At 32.4% G+C, this 21,889-nt stretch overlaps 1 protein-coding gene across 5 annotated transcripts in view; it reads left to right on the top strand.

Moving 5' to 3' along the window:
• Positions 1-21,889, top strand: part of Micu3 (mitochondrial calcium uptake family member 3) — a 100,096-nt gene that overhangs the window by 63,047 nt on the left and 15,160 nt on the right. For 4 of the 5 annotated variants that reach the window (XM_058573114.1, XM_046425972.2, XM_046425971.2 and 1 more), the window contains 4 exons: positions 826-864; positions 11,871-11,966; positions 17,960-18,060; positions 18,790-18,961. In XM_058573114.1, coding sequence (XP_058429097.1) covers positions 826-864; positions 11,871-11,966; positions 17,960-18,060; positions 18,790-18,961 — 408 coding nt within the window. The remainder of the gene's footprint in view (positions 1-825; positions 865-11,870; positions 11,967-17,959; positions 18,061-18,789; positions 18,962-21,889) is intronic. The other variant, XM_046425973.2, reaches the window with a different exon arrangement.

A 21,889-nucleotide genomic window follows, 5' to 3' on the forward strand; every position in this document is an offset into this window, starting at 1 on the left:
TGGGAGTAATGACTATGACTACATGTGATTTTTATGGGAATTCAATGAACTAAAACACATGCCATTTAGCAGTAGCCATTTAACAGTATGCAAAATATAATAGAACTCAAAAAGGTTAACTAATTATAAAACTTAATAGAATCACATAACTACCTTATACTAAATATTAACATACTCAAATAAAAATTAAATTTTAAATTATTTCCATATAAAAAATTAGCTATACTTGAGAAGGAGTTAAATAAACATAACATTTCTTGGGATACTTACATGCTAAGCTCTGTGCTGTGTTCATAATAAATGTTACTCCCATTTTTGTCCTTATTACAGTTCTCCCAGGTAAGTACTGTACCTGTTTTATGGACGAGAAAATAGTCTAAGAGAGGTTATTTAGCTTGTATAATGTCATAGCATTGATAATAACAGAACAGAATTCCAGTACAAGTCTCAGACCATTTCTACTGTCATGATGCTATATCTAGAATTTCGCCCATCCCATGTAAAATTGCTGAAACCCGTCCAAATAAAGCTGCGTACTTAAGAGGAGTATGTCTTACTCAAAACAATAGTGCTATCAGGTTACAATGAGCATGGTTGAAATGGTCACAAATTCACTAAATGTTTTAATTATATGAAATTTTTAAAACTTTGCTACTCATCTTTAACTTATCCCACTTGCATTGTGTGTGTGCTCTATATAGAATGTAGCATAATGATTTGCCCTTCCTAATTGATTATTTTGTCGTCTTTTTCTTTTTTCTTTTGCTGTTCTTGGGTTCATTCTGAAATGTGACTCTTCATGTGGCCCTTTGTGCTCTATGTCAGCGTCTTCAACTTTATGGATACCATTCTCCTACTAATAGTGTATGTACAATACTTTAAATGTTCTTTATGTATATAGCCCTCACCTGTTATACTTGATGATGTTATTTCTTTATATAAAGCTATATCTGATATTTAGAAAGTTTTGGAATTTATTGAATATAATAAGTACAGTTGAGCCAAAACTGTATTTATATTCTAGGAAGGAATTTACATTTCCTTCCTACACTTATAAGAAGACTAAAATAGAGTGATTATACATCTTTATTATCTTTATATTAAAGGAAAGGTGAGTGAACAATAGCCACTAAAAACTTTAGTAGAATTATTGAAATGTTATATTTTTCAGCAATATTTGAAAAGGTGTATACAAATAACAGAGCAATTAATCTGTGCTCCTGTGCATCATGGGTAGTTTAAGATCTAGATCTATCCATCTGGTACATAATCTCTGATCAGTTCTAATAAAGAAGCATATTAATAGACAAACTTTTTAGTTTTTAGTACATCTCACAGTTTGTTTGTTTTTTCTGAAATTCTTATTACCTGCCTATTTCTCTGGTCTGTACACACAAAAATTTAATGTAAGATGATAATTGATTTACTTAATATATCAGTGATTATGTTAGTTTTCAAAGAAGATTATGATTTTCAGACTTGTCTTGAAAAATTTGGGAATTCTTATCAGTGAATTTCTAAATTTACTTTTCTTATGTTGAGCTTTCTTCTCTTTTGATAAACTCAGAGCTTGTTGGTTAGCCCAGCTAGTAACTAACTTACTAAGAATAGACCATGGCCCTTTTTGTAATGGGAACATGGACAATAATTTATTTATTTTCTCCAACGATCATTCAGCCACTTACAAGGCTTCCTCATACTCTAGCAATTCCACCTGAGAAGCCCTTGAATTCAGGTGATTAATTCATTATTATTCTGAGAGTATTGTAGCCATAGTGTGCAATTCTAAAAGTAAGTATATTGTCTCATATACTGAATATTTAATCAAAATTCCAAATTATAAAAACTAACTCTTGCCTTTGATTTGAACGTGTACTAAGACATCAATAACATAAAATAAACTCAGGATATTTTGCATAGTCACAGGAATTGATCTAGAATAATTAGGGAATAAGTCAAGTCTGTGGAACTCATATAACTGTTTTAATCCTTGAAGAAACTGTAAAACTTTTTCTACAAAATTTACTGCTGTTTTCCATTGGATATAGTCTATCATTTTCTTAATTTTTTTAAAGAATTTCTCTTAATCATTTCAAAATTTTGTAAAGAATGTGTAAAATGAAAATGTAAAATTTGTAAAAATTACAGATTGTAATACCATCTGCCTCATAAAACATAATAATACTTATAACTTTATATTTTGTTTCTGATTTGTCATCATTGTATAAGTTTTTGTTTTTCTTTTAACATCATAAATAGTTTTAATATAGGATGATTATCTGCTTTTTAAAAACATGTCACAGGGCTGGGATTGTGGCTCAGTGGTAGAGCGCTCGCCTAGCACGGGCGGGACCACCCGGGTTCGATCTTGAGGCACCACATAAAAATAAAGGCATTGTGTTGTGTCCATCTACACCTAAAAAATAAATATTTAAAAAAAACACATCACAGAGTAATTGTAAAAAGGAAATAGATTCTAACAGCTCTAGTTTAAACTATATAATACAAATTGTAGTCACTCATTAAGAGAATAACATTGAGAAGCAGACTTAAAATGCATATTTCACTTATATTATGCTTTCTTCCTTAAAAGGAAATTATGTGTATGATCTTATATTTCATTGGGTGACATTTTTCTTTTCATTATTTTACAGAAGACAGCTTTCCCCCCATGTATATAATGCATATGTTAAAGTGATATAAATGGGTGTTATTTTTATTCAGTCTTGTGAATTTCATGATTTTGAACACCGTTGGTAGTTAAGTTAGTTTTATAAATTTTGTCTTATAATAGAAAAAAAAAATTGTTGGTATTGGGTATTGAACCTGGGCATGCTTTACCACCGAGCCACATTCCCAGTCCTTTTTATTTTCTATTTTGAGACAGGGTCTTGCTAAGTTGCTGAGGGTTTGCTCAAAAACGAAATGATTATTTTCAAAAACTGCAAGCAAAGAAAGAAAATATTTAAAAATTCAAATAACTTGAAAAGGTATATAAAATATCACTGTAGTATTACACAAATATGTTAGTGTAATGTTATAAATTAACCAATAATTATTGGATATTTTCCAGAGTTGTAAATTAATGGAAGTGATTAGGTATTATGAAGCTGAATATAATCTAAGAGATTTATAATAACTAGTTTCTACCTTGGGAAAGAAGTTCCTTTAGGAAAGTCAGTGGCCTATAGAAGAGATTCTTTGACCCTGTATTAGCCTGGTTCCAAGATTTAATCCCTTTTATAGTTGATTCTGCCTTTATTCAGTTAAATTATTTTCTACTTCAGCAAGAGATTGAATATATTTCCTTGTGTCCAAGAAGATAGTTGTTACCTTATATAGCCTATTCCATTCCAAGTAACTGTGATTCTTTTCATATTTTTCATATAATCAGCTCTCTTTTATTTTCCCACACAAATAAAAAGTAGTATAAAAATCCAAAAGAATAAATAATGTTAAAGTCAAGTATGTTTGACTTCACCTTGCCTTGTATTATGATTTTTTGAAAGATTATTCTTAATTACCCTAATCACATTGCCATCAGAAAATGTACCAATAGTTTTTATCAGTTATTTAACATGTGTGAGAAGTGTTTTATGTGCAAAAACCATGTCAATATTCATAAGTAATCTTTATTTTGAAAGAAGATATTCTCCAATTTGGGGTATAGGGCTGTAATGTACATATTGCCCTGCATGTTAATTATGTGTTTTAAATCTTCTGTTATTATTGATTTTTTTATCTGCTTCATCTGTCAGTTAGTATATTGGATTATATATCACAATGATAGATTTATTAAGTTGTACTTATAACTTTCTTAATTTTTGTTTTGCATATTTTGAAGCATTATTATTACCTGCATAAGAATATGGATTATTTATATCTTCTTAGTGAATTGTATCTTTTATTATGTAAGATACTAATTTTCTAGAAGTGCTTTTTGCCTTAAAATCTAGTATGGTAATTAGAATAAATACACTACTTTTGTTTTAATATTTTTATTATTTTCTATTTTTATGGGTTTTTTCTTTTGTTTCCCTGTAGTGATAATGAAGCTTTCCCTCCTTTTTAAAATATATATTCAGCTCAGAAATTTATTACAAATAAAATATAAATATAAAATAAATTAGTAATTATAAAAAGTCTAGCCACCATATAAATCAAGAAATAAAACATTGCTATATTCAAAGAAATTCTTTCATAAGTGATTGAAGAATCATAATCCCTTGCTGTCTTTCATAACAGTCTTTTATGTAGATCTTTGCTTTGCTACTTATTCATCCTAAGCAACATAGTTTAGTTTTACCCATTTTTGTGCTTCATATAAATATAATCATATTATATGAATTTTTTGTCTTCTTTAGACACACTACCATGATTGTCTTGCCAGTTTCATCTCCATTATTGTATACAGTCCTAATTCATTCTCTTTTATTGATGTAGGCAATGATTCTCAAACTTTTTTTCTTGTAATCCCATTATATTGTTGTAAATTATCAAGGATCCCAAAAGATTTTGTGTTTTGTATCTATATTTACCATATTAGAAATTAAAATTGAGGGCTGGGGTTGTGGCTCAGTGGTAGAGTGCTTGCCTAATACATGTGAGGCACTGGGTTCAAGCCTCAGCAGCACACAAAGAAATAAATAAAATAAAGTTTAAAATTTTCCTTTGAAAAATAAGAAATTAAAATTGAGAGCCAAGCGAGGCAGCACATACCTGTAATTCTAAAGACTCCAGAGTCTAAAGCAGGAGGATCACCAGTTCAGGTCCAATTTGGGCAACTTAGTGAAACACTGTCTCAAAATAAATAAAAAGGGCTAGGGTTGTATCTCAGTGATAATGTGCCTCTGGATTTAATCTCCAGTATTGCAAAGAGAAATTAAAATTGAGGATTTAAAAATATTAATCCATTTTCAAATAATAATAAAATTTCATGACATGTAACATAAGCATTTTTTTTTTTTATTGCACTGGGGATTTGACCCAGGAGTGCTCAACCCCTGAGCTAAATTCCAGTCCTTTTTCTTTTCAATTTTTATGTAGAGACGGGATCTTGCTAAGTTGCCCAAGATGGCCCGAACTTGTGATCCTCCTGCCTCAGCTTCTCAAGTCACTGGGATTACAGGTATACACAACTGTGCTGAGCTACATAAGTGTTTTTTTATGAAAAATAACTTCTTACAAATATAGTAAGGAGTGGTATTGTTTTATATTCTTTGCAGACCTCTGTAATGCTAGGCTTAATAGAAGACATATGGTTTCTCATAGCCATTTTTACATTTAGTCTATTGCAATGTTATTTTGGCAACAAATATTGTCAGTTGTTTATTTCCAAGTGGCATCTCACTTGATTCATGTAAAAAAAAAAAAAAAGTCTGCCAAATACTGAAGTTTAAATAACCATAATTTGTCTATCATTTGTTCTTTCTTTCTTTCTTTCCTTCCTCTTCTTTCTTTCTTTCTTCTAATTAGGTATATATGACAGCTGAATGCATTTCGATTCATTGTACACCAGTGGAGCACAAATTTTCATTTCTCTGGTTGTACACCTCATTTGTTCTTTAAAATAAGAATGATGATTCATGAAAAGAGTGGCTAGTTCATCTTGCAACACAAACCATCACACAAATGTCCTTACTTCAGAAAAATCTTAGTACATCATTGCAGCAGAAGTGCTTTATGCATTCTTCTTGTTTCATCTAACCAAATATTAAAAAGATGTATATTCAACCATTAAACTCTAATAAAAAATATGTATATTCAAAGTTTAAGCAAATATATTCTTAAGCAGAATTTCTTTCTTTCTTTTTTAATTTCAACTATAAATGGGAAGCACTGAAGAATATCATGACTTTGGTCTTTAGTGACAGTGCCTCATTTGCACTAAGGCCCCAGAAGTTTTTATTTACCATTACTTTTACATCATCAGTACAAATGTCAACACACTACCAAAGGCAAATCATGTTTTTAAGATGCTTAGTGTAGCCTTTTTGGTTATTCTCGATGAGAAAGTTGGTACTAATTACTGGCCTATTATTAATTGAAGTCTGGTAGATTATTTCTACCTCTATTTTAGGTGAGTTGCTTTTAACAGTGTGTATTATGAATTTTTCTTGTTTCCTTTTGTCCTGGTTGACAATTTATGCTTTTTAATTGTAGAATTTAGTTATTTATATTACTGATTACTTGCTAATCTATTTTAGTCAGTTTTTTTTTTTTTTTTTTTTTTTTTTTTTTGCCACTGTCATCAAAAACGCTAAAAGAACAATTTTAGAAGAGGAAAAGTTTATTTGGGCTAGGGTTTTAGCGTTCTCAATCCAGCTCCATTGTTTAGGGACCAAGGTAAGGAAGAACATCATGATAGGATTGTGTGGTAGAGGAAGGCAGCTCAGGACATGACACCAAGAAGCACAGAGAGCTCCCCTCAACAGGGACAAAACGCATAACCCAAAGTGATATACCCAATGACCTGCCACTTCCAGCCACACCCTACCAACCTACCATGGCCACCCAATGAATTAATCCAGTTAATTCATTCAACTGGATTAATGTACTGATTAGGTTGAGGCTCTTATAACCCAATCATTTTACCTCTCAACTTTCTTGTATTATCTCACACATGAGCTTTTGGAAAACACCTCATATCTAAACGATAACAGGCCAGGAGCAATGGCATACTCCTGTAATACTAGCTAGTTGGGAGGCTGAGGCAGGAGAATCACAAGTTTGAGGTTAGCCTCAGCACTTTAGCGAGACCATAAGTAACTTAGTGAGACCCTATCTCAAAATAAAAAACAAAGAGCTGAGGGTGTGGCTCAGAGGTTAAGTGCCCCTGGGTTCAATCCTCAGTACCAAATAAATAAATAAATAAAATTATAATACAATTATAGTTTCTAATATGCTATTTTTTCATTTTCTTCCTTTTTTTAATCAACAGAAGTTTATTTTTAATTTTTTTCTTTATTCAAGTTAAGAAGACATTCACTATAATTTGATTTTTTGAGGAGGGTGTATTCTTGAAATTTTAGTAAGTATGCTTAAAATAATAAAATCTTAGCTTAGACAGTATTATTTATTTTCTTCTTCAAAAATAGAACATTAAATTGCTTTAATAGTTTTTATTCTCACCTAGCATGAATACTTAGAATTGTTGTAAAGTGTGTTTTTCCCCTAATACCACAATTTAGACTTTAAAAAAAAATATGCCATCAATGTATATTTTGGATTACCTACATGTTTGCCATTCTCCCCCCATCCGCCCCCAGTACCAGGGATTGAACCTAGGGCCACTTAACCACTAAGCCACATACTCGGCCTATTTATCTTTTATTTTGAGACAGGGTTTCACTAAGTTACTCAGGACTTTGTTAAATTGCTGAGACTGCCTTTAAATTTGTGATCCTCTCACCTTGGCCTTCTGGGATTATAGGCATGTGCCACCGAACCCAACATGTTTACCATTCTTTACTCCCTAGTTCCTTCTTTAATCTTACTCCTTCCTAAATCTCATAACTTATATCTACAAAATATATCCTCAGGTAAGAGTCTTTTGGTGAATTAAAGAAAAACAGGCTGTGAGTGTAGTGCAAGGGTAGAGCATATGCCTAGCATGCACAAGGACCTGGTTTGATCCCAGCATCATCCCCAAATAATAAATAAATAACCGTCTCTGAAAATATCCTTATTTTGACCTTGTTTTAAAAAATAATTTCTCTGAATATATTTTCTAAGTTGACATTTACTTATTCTCAGCAAAAGATGATATCATTTCATCGTCTTCTGGCTTCTCTTACTGAAATTGAAAGGAAAACCCTGAATCTAATTATTTTCCTTTCTTAGGTAATCTGTTTTCTTTTTGACTGCTTTTAAATCTTCTTTGCCTTTATTTTTCTACAGTTTTGCTACAGTTTATCTCTCTGATTTGTTTTTTTTTTAAGCATTGAAAATATGAGGACTGTTTTCTTCCATTTTATTTTTCACTTCATTAATTCTATCTGTATATAATCTGATTTTAAATTTAGTACTGATTTTTTCATGCCTAAATATTATATTTGGGTTTTTTTCTATTAGACCTAATAATCTTGGTAGTCTACTTTTCCTAAATAATCCTTTCAAATCTAGGTTCATACTAAACTTATAAAGCTAACTTTGCATTCTCTCTCTTTTTAAATATATGACAGTGCAGAATGCATTACAATTCTTATTACATAATAGAGCACAATTTTTCCTATCTCTGGTTGTATACATAGTATATTCACACCAATTCATGTCTTCATACCTATATATCTAATCATTTCAGTATCTGAAACCTGGTTCCATTGTTTGTTTATTCTGCTGTGTCTCATATATGGTAGCTTTTGTTCTTTAACATTTAGTAATTTTGTGTTGTAAGGATATATTTGTGGAGGTATCTTTGTGAGGATTTTTTAAGTTGTTAAAGGTGTGTACTTTCAAAGAGAATTGTGCCTGTTGTTTTTCCCCATGACACACCTGGGAGACATGATAGCCCCACACAACTTTAAGTTGCAATTGTCAGATTGCTGTTTTTAGGTCCACAGTTGTCGCAATGCCACAAAATGTATAGTTTTCTTTCATTTGTGTGTGTGTATGCGTGTGTGTGTGTGCGCGTGTGTTTAAATATCATTGATAGTAAAGACAGTTTACTGTCTGCTTCTGAGTTGTTATTTTTTTCTTTAGTTGACCTACTATCTGAGTATCACCTTTCTCAGATCTTAACAGTTATGTAGGGTATTTGTCTGGTCAACTTTGGGAAGCCATTATTCTGCTTACCACAGTGATACGTTGCCATCTCTAAATGAATCTTTCTTACTAATTTCCTCTTTTCCCTTATTTTCCTCCCTCCTTTCTTCCCTTTCTTCCTTCCTTTCTTGCCTGCCTACCTTCCTTTCTATCATAGATAGCATTTGATGACTTGAATAGGATCCTCCTTTGACTCAGCTAAAAAGGCATAAAGAAATCTTGACCAAAACTGCAAATTTAAGGGAGTTTTACCAATAACAGTCTCAGAACTCAAGCAGAAAATGTATCACACTTACAGGGTACAGTACATTCAGGACATCATATTGCCTGTGCCATCCATTTTATAAATTATTCTGAACTATATGTGTGTCTTTTTTTTCCTTTTAAATGAAAGTCTACACTAACATGACCCTCTGATAAAGGAGCCAAAGGTTAGATCAAAGATAGTGAGAAGACTTCTGGAAGTCTTTGCAAATTGCTCTCTATTTACATCGCAAAGCATCATAGTTATCTATTTCATAATCATCACAGTGCTCAGTTACATTTGGACATTTTCCCTTCATTTTTTCTCTTAGTCTATTTATATATATTTTGGTTGCATATTTTTACTTTGTGTTTCTTGCTATTAAATTCCAGTTTTATTTTCATTGCTACTTTAACCTTATTTTAAATATACTATTATATTTTCCTCATGTTACAGTTTTCTATTAGTTTTGCATATTCTGAAATATACTTAATTTCATTACCCAAGTTATCAATTAAAATATTAAGTACTAGCTCCAGAATAAGCAAATATTTAGGCATTAATGAATATGCCTAACAAATTACAGTGATTCATTAGCTTTTTTTTCTGCAGCAATAGTTGCTACAAGTATATTGTCCCTGCCCTCAGAGCCTTTATAATTTGAAAGATGGTGTAAGATAAAACAAAAACAAATATATCCAGTTATAGCAATTCAGTTATATTCTAGCATAATTTAGTCTCTGGAGTGAAGTGATGAGTATAAAGCTTTCTGTAGGAGGAGACTTATTGAGCTGTTATATTCTAAACATCTTTTTGATTTTAAAAACTTGCATATTATCCTGGTAAATATACATTTTTAAAATACGAAGAGTAAAAAAAATCTTTATATTTTCTTTATCTCCTAATTTTTTGAATATTTGTGTGTGTGTGTATATGTGTGTGTATGTGCATGTGTGTGTTGGTGACTAGTATTTGGCAATATGGAAAAGATGTGAGTTTACAAAAGGAATCATTTCTATTATTCTAATAATAGTGTACAGTAAGCCTTATTTTCTATTTTGATAGGTTTTACAATCCTGTTTTAAAAATCTTCTATTAACCTTCTAAGTTACAATTAAAAATGCATTTCATATTCAAAATATGTCTTAATATTTGAGAGAAAGAATTTAATCTAGTTAGTATCTATTGAGGTTATTTCAAACCTACATAAAAGAAAATGAACCGTGTTAGTTCAATGTTTTGCTAATTTTACCTGTTTAGTTTGTAACTACTTAGTTAATGCTTATTTAGTTAGAAAAGGTAGTGATGGGCAGATTTTCTCTCATGTTGCCACAGTTATTACTTATGGTAACACTTATGTCTGTGTTAACATTTTATTGACATTTTATTAAATTGTGAGTAGTAGGCAGCTAATTAAAATTAAGACGATCTTTGAAATAATTCCTACACAATACTATAGTACTGCACTACAGTTTTATTAATGGTACCCACCTTTATTTTTATCTATCTATCTATCTATTTATTTATTTTGAGACAGTCTTTTGCTTTCTTTCCCAGGCTAGCCTGGAACTCCTGGGCTCAAGGGATCCTTCTGCCACACCCTCCAAAGTATCTAGTACTGCAGCTGTGTGCCACCATGCCCTGCTGACTCTAGACTTTTAAAAATTAAGACCAAAAAAATAAGTAAAGTTCTCACATGTCTCACTTAAGTACAATATGGTGCATTTTCTTCTGTCAATAACCAAAAAATTGCCTCACCTGAGAACCATGTAATCTTCCCTGATACATCCTGATTTTTTAAAAATGTTTATTTTTTAGTTTTTTAGGTGGACACAATATCTTTATTTTTTTTATTTATTTATTTTTTATGTGGTGTTGAGGATTGAACCCAGCGCCCTGCACATGCCAGGCGAGTGCCCTACCGCTTGAGCCACATCCCCAGCTCCCATCCTGATTTTAATTATTTTTTGTTTAGAGATTCAAGTTCGGCTTGCAGTCCAGCATTTTCATAGGAAGATTATAATACTTTTTAATCTTGGTATCTTCTTACTAACCAGTACTGCGTTAAAAGCTAGTGTTTGATCCTTGTAATAAAGATTAGAAAGTGCCTTATCCATTCAAAATAGACTACCTACAAAATTGCTGAGTGGTTTTGAGGCAGTCAACTTAAACAGGTATATTTCTTTTTAACAAGCCTTGAATTAATTTAAACTTTGTTTCTCCAAAGTATATGGATAAGATTATTTTCCTTTTGGTACATTGATAAGATAATGTATGAGAGCCAAAAATAATTTTTAAATTAAGTATAATATAATAGGTCACTACAAACTTACCAAAATCTTCTACATATGAATTTATTTCATACCAGGTTATGAATAAAAATTTTTTTGGTGGGGGGATTGAACCCAGGTATATTCTGCCACTGAGCTAGATTCCCAGCCTTTTTATAATTTTTGATTTAGAGATGGGGTCTTGCTAAGTCACTGAGGCTGTCCTTGAACTTGGATTCCTCCTGCCTCAGCTTCCAAAATAGTGGGGATACAGGGTGAATAGTATTTTTGTGTTTTCTTAGAAGTTTTTCATGTCTCAGTAGAAGGGCAAAGGGAGGGATTGGAGAAATTGACTCTTTTTGACAAAACCACATTGAACTTAGAAACAGTAGCTATATACCAGTACACCTTTGAAAGCACTATGAGTTTGCCAGCAGTGTAATTTAATACTGTTGTATGCAGCAGAAAACAAAAAAGGTAAGCTAATGTGTTTTCTTTTCTTTTAAGGTCAGTTAGAAAGACTTAGAGTGTATAATTGTCATTCTTTGTAACTATTCTTTAGATTTCAGTTGTGCTTCTTAAAATTTCTATAGGTACTGAAAACAGATACTGAGGAACTTGTCTCCAGAAGCTATTGGGATACACTGAGACGTAACACAAGCCAAGCATTGTTTTCAGATCTCGCAGAGGTATAATTAAACCTCAACAAGGTCCTTGTACTATTTGTCATTTTGTTAAATCTAGTCTTCATTTTGTTTTAGAGTCACAGGATGAAACAACAAATGTACAATATTTTTTTATTCAGTAAAGTAATAATTACTACATGTAAACTGTATTTGAATGTCAGCTGTGCTGAGAAGGGCTGCAAGACAACCTACAGTTGTCTGTGTTAAATGAATTTCCTTCTTGTTAAAACATGACTTGCCAACTTAATTAAAAGGAAACAGTGTGTGGTCAGAACAGACAATAAAGAAAGAAAGGAATAATTTACTTTGCATTATTTAAGATTGCCAGTGCATGGTGAAAATAAAAAACAAACTGCACCTCCACCAGGCATTCTGGCCTCAATCCTCAAAACATGGCAGTGGGCTAGCTGCAGCACATTGTCACCAAAAGTGATTTCCTGTCTGATTTCCTGTGCTGCTTCCTGTCCTTCCAGCAAAATGTTCACTGTGCAGGTGGTGGTAGGGGTGGGGGTGGGGGTCAGATCTGCTTCTATCCGGAGTAGATCTGCTTGGGGACGTGGGCTATGCAGATCATGAGGTGGTAGGGGAGGCCAGAGCAATGTTCCTCGCCAAGCAGGCTTGGCCATGCATCTGTGCCTAGGGTGAAAGTGACCTTCTCACTCTGGGACCCTGGGAATGGACACAGGGTGACCCCAGCACCTGGCAGCCAGTCTTCCTGTGACCCTCCTGACAACAGTGATGCTACCTGCTTTCTATGTAGTTGAGACAGGGCGTAAGTTATTGTTTGCATTAAAAAATCGTGTTCCCTGTGTACATTTTTTAAAAAAGGAAATGTCTCAGAATTGTGTGAGGATAAAACTGTTTGAAAAATCAAAAGAAAAACAGACTGACCCTATTTTAGTTTTATTATCATTTTTTAATTTAGTATTGACACGTACCTTACTGCTGCACATAGGGTAGGCTGCTTCTACCACACCCCACTTTTGTTAAGCCACAGTCAATAGAGATTTTAATTTTAAAGGATGGGCTGTGTCTTAAAGATTAAATACTGTCTTATGTTCACTATTAAGAATTTTTACACTTAAAACTCAAGGTGTTTTAAGTAAATATTTTGTAAAAGCACTTTTTTAGAGTACATTAGGATTGTAGCTCAGCAGTGGAGCCCTTTGCTAGCATGTACAAGGCAGGCCCTGGGTTGGATCCCCAAGCTGCAAAAACAAACAAAAATCTATCATCTTACTGGAAAGGACTTCTTGGCAAATACTGAGATTTGTTTTTCATTACCTTTTTCTCTTTAAAAGTTTTCTTCTCATTTCTTTTTCTAAACTTTAAATTTGACTTTTAAAAATTACGCCTAAAAATTATAGAGAAGGAAACCGCAATCATCAATTGTAATGCCTTTTTTTTTGAGATGGAATCTCATCAATTCCTGGGCTCAAAGGATCCTCCTGCCTCAGCCTCACAGTAGCTGGCATGGCAGGGGTGTGCCACTGTGCCTGGCTTAGTTGTGATTTGTGTTATATTCCATTATCCATCTTTATAGTATTACTCAATTTGGCATCCAGGGATGGATGCCAAACTAGGGTAATTTTGTCATTTCTGCTCAATTTTAAATCCCAAAACAAATAAATTATACATTTTTTTCCTATGCTTAATCTGTAATATATAAATATGATGTAATTATCACCATTTATTACCTCATATAATTACCTTTTAAATTTGAGTCATGTTTAGGTATGAAGTGGAAGATATTCTATTCACATATATCTTAGAAATACTTTATTTTATAATCATTTAAGTAGGACAGAGTAGTTGTACTTATTTAAAAATAAGAGTAACTGGGAACACTACCCCTGTAAGTCCCTACAAGCCAAGTAACTGTGGCCAAGCTTCCAGGCTTCAAATTAATAGTCATGTCCCTATTGTCTCCCCCCATACTAGAGTGTCTACCTCCCAATTTCCAGCCTTTCTTTAATCCTATCTAACTGCTAAAATTCCGACAGATAAAATCTGCTAATTAGATTTTGAATTTAATTTAAATATTAGGAAACGTTATATCAGAAGAGCAGTCAGGTCTTGTATACTCAGAGGATGATGATTTGTGTGAGAGTATTGGAAATTGTTTATGGTTCTATCAGAAGTATGCTGGCACTGGCTTTTACAATTTCCCAGAACTAATTCTATACCTCTTTCTGGCTTAACAATCTTCGATATATCTTTGGTACCCTAAAAGTGGTCTTAAACACCCTTTTTAAAGTTTTTATAAAATCATATGATGAAAATTTTCATGACACAGCTGATACTACTTTCTAACCAAAATCTCATAAATTCAGATTTCAATATAAGCATCAATATAAGCATTATCATGCAACATGCTGAATACAGAGGAAATCTAAATTTTTCTTACTTGCCTTAAACTTTACTTATTCTTACTAAGTTTTTTTTCAAGAGAGAGAGAGAGAATTTTTTAATATTTGTTTTTTAGTTTTTGGTGGACACATCTTTTTATTTTTTTATTTTTATGTGGTGCTGAGGATCGAATCCAGCGCCCCATGCATGCCAGGAGAGCGTGCTACCGCTTGAGCCACATCCCCAGCCCAATTCTTACTAAGTTTTAATAAATTATTTAAAAACAAAATTAAAGCAAAAGATTTCCTTCAGCCCTTAGATACAACTTATCACACTATAATAAATGAAAAGATGTTGAAAGGCTATCTACAGTTCCTTATTTTAATAGTTGAATCAATTTGTATTTTGTACAAATTTACTTCATTTTTTTATTTGATCACTTAAGATTATTTACTTTGTATGCTGAGAATTGAACCCAGGGTCTAATGCATGCTAAGCAAGAACTCTACCACTAACTGAACTACACCTCAGCCTAAAATAATTTTTAATCAAAACAAAATTAGATAATAGCCTTTCATGTAAATGGCCCTTTGGATTCTTTTGTGACTTTTCCTGGCTTTGTTATGAAAACACCTAAATTTATTTTATTTTAGCAATGAACATAAGAATCAAGGGGATAAAGTCTTTATTATTTGTTAAGTCTCTTGTACTTTTCATTATGTAACACTGGTAGGATACCAAGGACAATGGTGTAGTTTTCAGTGACTACAAGCAGTACTCTGTTTCACTAAATGGGGAAACAAGCTTTCCCTATTTCCATTTTCTAATTTTTTTTTCTCTAACATCAAACTGTTACTTATGCCTCTGTGGATCTGGATTATTGGATAAGTGTAACCTGAATCTAATAAGATTTTAACGCTGAAACATTTTAAGATGTGCTCTACTCAATGGGCATGAGAACTGGCCAAGTGAGGTCATTATTTCAAGCCTGTATAAAACCAAGCCATCTCATTTCAGTATGCTATGTCTTATAGTAAATGACTTATAGTAAATGACTTCACAACACCAGAGAAAGATGTTCCTTATTGAGTTCACTAGTTTTTGGTGTTTCTGGGACCTCTCATTTTTAAGTCATTTTTTTTTTATTTTATATAGCATGTGCTTTCAATGACAAAAAAGAAGAATGTTCCATATTCTAGTTATTTTCAATTTTTTGTTGTGTCTAATCCTTTTTGAACTTCTTGAAATATATTTATTTGGCAAAAATAAATAATAATAGCTAACATTTATTGGACATTTACAATGTGCTTGTCACAGTGGTAAAATATTTATATGTGTTATCTAGCTTTTGAACAACTTTTTAGAATATGTACTGTTACTATTCCTGAAGATAATAATGTCCTCAGGGAGATTAACTTCCCCAGGGTCACTTAAATAATGAGAAGTGTCATTATTCAGTGCCAGCCAGCTGACTCTGGAATTCATCATCTAATTTGCTCACCACACTACTGCTTATTTCTGAAATAAGCAACTTTTGGAAAAATACCTCTTCTTACTCTTTACACACTTTGTCCTTTTTTCTCCTGATCCATTTTTCTAGCTTCAAGACAAATACCCTGGTTTTTCATGCAGACTGTCTAGAACCTCCTCTCATGCTTCACTTAAGCATGCCTTCAGAGATATTTTCTTCCCCTGTTTATTTGTTTGAAGGATTATAAACTGAACAATCTAGATATATAAATTATAAAAGAGAGTCTATAGTTAACATCAGGTATCTTCCCCTCCCCAATGCTATATGGCTACCAATAAGAACATCTGTGTGATTTTTTTTTTCTTTTACATTCCTATTTTAATTTTACCCACAAACTTGTTATTATAGATAAAAAGTATCCCCATTTAACAGATAATGAAGCCGAGGATCAAAAAAGTTAATGAAACAAAATTTTTGATTCTAAATTCTGGCTTTTTTTTTTTTTTTTTTTTTTAAGAGCAGTCTAGCCCTTAAAGCTACTGGTGAAATGGCACCTTTCCAGGGGAACTCAAATTGTAGTCTCCTTTACATACATAGCACTGAAAGGCTGGTTCTTCCACTCTTATTCTTCATTATTCAGAATATATTTTGTTAAGAAGATATATTTAAAAAAATAGTATGTTGCACTTGACTACCTGCCTATATTATTTTTCTTCTACCAGCAAATCAAACTGCTAACAGTCCTTCAAAGAAGTTGATAGTGTTATTAGGAAACTTCTCAAATATTCCAACTATTGAGAAGTCTTAGGACAGAGTCATAGGTAATCAAAGTAGCAGAGAAATCACTGTAGAAAAATAGTTTAGTGCATTAATAGAAGTACATGTTAGAAGGGAGATCAGAATGTGTGATCTCTGCTAAAAGAAAAAAAATGATTCAGGGAGAAAGGAAATAAAGATCCAACCAGTTTTAAAGGATAAAATAGCTGTGTTCATGAAAGATTGGAAAGAGGGTTGTGAGGAATCAAATACAAAATTTTATTGTGTAGAGGTGGGTGAAATGAGACTTTTTGTCAGGGACAGTAGAAAACGAGTTCTTTGTAGAGAAGTTGTTTTTTTTTTTTTTTCCCTATGTCCTGTTGTGGAGTACTATCAGTATTATGGCTGAGAAGTGACACATTTCAACTGTGTATCTTTAGTGAATATCTGCAGTGATTTTTTAAAATATAGAAAATGATTTAACCTCTTATGTTTCTTACATTTCCTAGGATGCTATGTAGGAGAGTTACATTCATTTGAATTTTATGATTTTTGTACCTGAGTTTATAAAAATAGGTATGAATTAATGTCTATGTGAAGAAGGAGGGGAGGGAGGGAGGGAGGGAAGGAGGGAGGGAGGAAAAAGGGAGACCTACAATGCTTTAAAGAAGGAAATTTCTATAGCCATTGAACTTTGTAAGGAATATAATCAAGCAGTTTAAAGAAAACATGTGTTGGAACTTAGTTTACTAGGTTGTATAGAAAGGGGAAAATCCTCTAGTATTAACTTGTGAGAGATTCAAGGAAATCATGTAAACCCTTTTTTTAAACCTTTCAAAAAATTATTTAAATTCCAAGATATATTATCACTGTAGTTTCAAAATATAATATCATCTATTTAAAATATCACTGTTATTTAATAGGTCAGTATTCTGCTTAAAAGAATGTTTTAGGAAGTTTGGAGTCATTCTCATGTCAGTTCTGTGTCTGCAATACACTCACAAAAATTTACCTCTTTTGACCACCTTTAAAAAATGGATTTTTCAGATTAAACAGGAAAATCCAAATCAAATTACTGAAATAAAAATAGTATACTTAGATGTTTACTAAAGGATTTAAACTATTTCAGATAATTTAAAGTACATGTACCCTATAGGCATAATTTGAGATTAAAAGCTTCTTAAATATTGTCATGTCTTGAACATTTGGGGTGGGGATAAAAATCAGTTTTGTTAAAAGTTTTGTTTTTAAAATTTGAACTTCCTTTTAACTGTAATTACATTTATTAATATAGCCTACATTTCTCATTCTAATGTTCTTACCATTGCATTCTTGATATTTATATGTTGATAAAATTCTTTGAGGAATTTTATTTTATCTTTTTAATTGCAATTACCTTTTAAATTGTGATTTTTTTAAGCGTGCTGATGACATCACAAGTTTAGTATCAGATACTACACTTCTTGTACACTTTTTTGGAAAGAAAGGAAAAGCTGAGCTGAACTTTGAAGATTTTTATAGGTGAGCTTAATTTTTACTTAAAATTGTTAGAATTTTGGGCTGGGGATGTGGCTCAAGCGGTAGCGTGCTCACCTGGCATGCACGGGGCGCTGGGTTTGATCCTCAGCACCACATAAAAAAATAAAGATGTTGTGTCCACTGAAAACTAAAAAAAAAATAAATATTAAAAAATTCTCTCTCTCTCTCTTTCTCTCTCTCAAAAAAATTGTTAGAATGTTAATGTCATTAGAAATCATCTAGTGCAGTGATACCATTTGCTACTCTCATCTTAACTGAAGATACTCTTTATATTATCCACTTCCACTAATACCTTTATACCAGTGTTATATTGATAATTGTGACAGGAAGTTGTTGAAAGATCAAAATGTCTTCATGTCTTTATTGATTGTTATCACCTATATGTCCAGAAGTATACGCCCATGCCTTAGTCTCAATAAACCACAGTAGTATTAAGCAATTTAAGTATCATCACCACTCTGCAAGGTGTGTTTATTATCTCCACTGTACAAATGGGGAAACTTAAGCCCTGAGAGGTTATTTGCCCCAGGTGCTACAGTCATTGAATGATAAAACCTCTTATAACTTGTCCTCTTTTCTTTCCCATTTACCAAGAGGATTTTCATAAAGCTTTGAGTCATCATTTAATTAATTTATTTCCAAATAATTTTTTCTAGGACAGTGAACATTTGATCATTGCTTTTGATCATTTTTTATTGTACTTTATCATAGATTCATGGATAACCTTCAAACAGAAGTTCTAGAAATAGAATTCCTTTCCTACTCTAATGGAATGAATACCATCAGTGAAGAAGATTTTGCTCATATTCTTCTACGATATACAAATGTGGAAAATACATCAGTATTTTTGGAAAATGTGCGTTATAGTATACCTGAAGAAAAGGTATCTACTTCACTATTTATTTTGATATATACATTATCTTGTAATTATATAGGTCTATAAAATACCTCTTTTGTTGGTTTTCTTTCTCCTCTGTGAATCAAAGATATTTTGGATAAATTTTATCCTTCTATGTCCCAAGTGCTCTCTCCAAATTTTAAAAAATTAATTTTAAATTCCAGGTAGATACCCATATATTTGTTTTAGGTATGCTAAAAACCTTTAAAGCTATTAGAAGTTGTTTTATTCAAATTAAGAATATTATTTTTCAAGAGAATTCTGCTGACTTGTATGCTTTGACTAGTACATGAACATCACTTCAAAACAGTTTATATTGACGTCATTTATCTCACACACCATTCATTTCTATAACACCCTTAATAAAAGGTCATTTGAAGACTGCTGTTGATGAGTGAGTGATCTTATCTGCAGTTGAAGTGAGGCTTTTCAAAGAGTTTGGAAGGCATGAATGGTTAAGAACCTGAGACAACTGGTTGTCTATTTGTTTAGTAACAAACGTGTTGTCAGCACTACTGAGCAGTTGCATTATCTAGTGGTATTTGAACGCATCATTGCAACCAAATAGAACTGGTGTCACAAGTACCCTTTTAAGCATGGGATGTTTTGGACATATTGCCTCTGTTTGTGTTTATAGAAGGATCAGGTTAATCTTTCCAAGAAAAACTTGCAAATGTTTGACTTTGTTTAGAATGGATACACTGTGACAATGTTAACAATTCTCTAGGTCCCCTAAGGAATGAGAAAAAAAAAGGACTTGATGCATTTGGCCATTAGTTTACATTGCTTTTTAATCAGGGAACTTGTATCTATTAAGCTGAATTTTTCCAACTCATACATAATTCCATAAAAATAAATATTAGAAGCTGTATTACTTGAGCTACTGTAATATTGTTTAGAGCCTTGAATCTTTTTTTCTTTTAATTCTTTAATTAAATGGAAATATCAAAAAATACAGATTCTGAAGGTCAAATTTCAGGAATGACAAGTTTATAGAAACTTTTTCTACTGTTTTTACAATTAATTTTTACATCTAAAATTATATCAGAATGAAAAGTCTTATGTTACATTCAGCTTCTGAAAACTTCTCATTGATAGAAGTATCTTAAACACTACAAATCATTACATTAGAAATAAAAAATTTTGCACCAACGTTAATCCAAATTTATTTCTTTTCTGTTTTACCACATTAATTCTGAAAACATCCTTGCAGGCCAGTGATATTTCTACCGCACCCTACTTACGTCTTTCTCTTACTATTTTTCTCTCCAGTGGTATTGTGGGGGGTGCTTTTGAATAGCATTTTATATGTATAAAATATTTTTATTTCCATTCATTTATCTAGCAGATATTTATTAAGTAGATGCCTATCTACTATTTATGAGTCCTTATATTAAGCACTAAGGATAAAATGACAAGATAAATAAAAATTTCTTTTATAGAAATACAGAGATAAAGAAAAAAATGTTATTCAGATACTGATGTTATGAAAAAATTATGGTGAATAGAGAAGAAGGTAGATTCTTTTGTGAATTTTCTTAAGAGAACCTGTGAAGAATGACCTATGCAAAGATGTGAATAAAGAGCATTTCTGGCAGAGATAACAGCAAATAACAAAAGCCTGGGGAGGGGAAAAGCTTAGTTTGAGAAAATTACAAAAGGCATTTCCTAAAGTAAATAAGAAAGTAGTAGGTGATAAAGAGGAAGAAAAGAGACAGATGTGGGTCGGGTCTTATAAGCCAAGATAAGGAATTCATTTTATTCTAATAATGACTTTTTATATTGCTGATATATTTTATTCTAATAATGATACCAATAGTGTTAGAGTATTTAAATTCTACAGCAGAAATCATCTAAACTACCCTAGCTCTAATTTTTTTTATTGGTTGTTCAAAACATTACAAAGCTCTTGACATATCATATTTCATACATTTGATTCAAGTGGGTTATGAACTCCCATTTTTACCCCGTATACAGATTGCAGAATCACATTGGTTACACATCCACGTTTTTACATATTGCCATACTAGTGACTGTTGTATTCTGCTGTCTTTCCTATCCTCTACTATCCCCCCCCATCTTCTCTCTCTACCCCATCTACTGTAATTCATTTCTCTCCCTTGATTTTTTTCCCTTTCCCCTCACATCCTCTTATATGTAATTTTGTATAACAATGAGGGTCTCCTTCCATTTCCATGCAATTTCCCTTCTCTCTCCCTTTCCCTCCCACCTCTTGTCCCTGTTTAATGTTAATCTTTTTCTCATGCTCTTCCTCCCTGCTCTGTTTTTATTTGCTCTCCTTATATCAAAGAAGACATTTGGCATTTGTGTTTTAGGGATTGGCTAGCTTCACTTAGCATAATCTGCTCTAAAGCCATCCATTTCCCTGCAAATTCCATGATTTTGTCATTTTTTAGTGCTGAGTAATACTCCATTGTGTATAAATGCCACATTTTTTTAATCCATTCATCTATTGAAGGGCATCTAAGTTGGTTCCACAGTCTAGCTATTATGAATTGTGCTGCTATGAACATCGATGTAGCAGTATCCCTATAGTACGCTCTTTTAAGGTCTTCAGGGAATAGTCTGAGAAGGGCAATAGCTGGGTCAAATGGTGGTTCCATTCCCAGCTTTCCCAGGAATCACCGTACTGCTTTCCAAATTGGCCGCACCAATTTGCAGTCCCACCAGCAATGTAGAAGAGTACCCTTTTCCCCACATCCTTGCCAGCACTTGTTGTTGTTTGACTTCATAATGGCTGCCAATCTTACTGGAGTGAGATGGTATCTTAGGGTGGTTTTGATTTGCATTTCTCTGACTGCTAGAGATGGTGAGCATTTTTTCATGTACTTGTTGATTGATTGTATATCCTCCTCTGAGAAGTGTCTGTTCAGGTCCTTGGCCCATTTGTTG

This window comes from Marmota monax, unplaced genomic scaffold, assembly GCF_021218885.2.
Source record: "Marmota monax isolate L192 unplaced genomic scaffold, Marmota_monax_Labrador192_F-V1.1 WCK01_AAM20220418_F8-fsc00197, whole genome shotgun sequence".
Taxonomy (NCBI): domain Eukaryota; kingdom Metazoa; phylum Chordata; class Mammalia; order Rodentia; family Sciuridae; genus Marmota; species Marmota monax.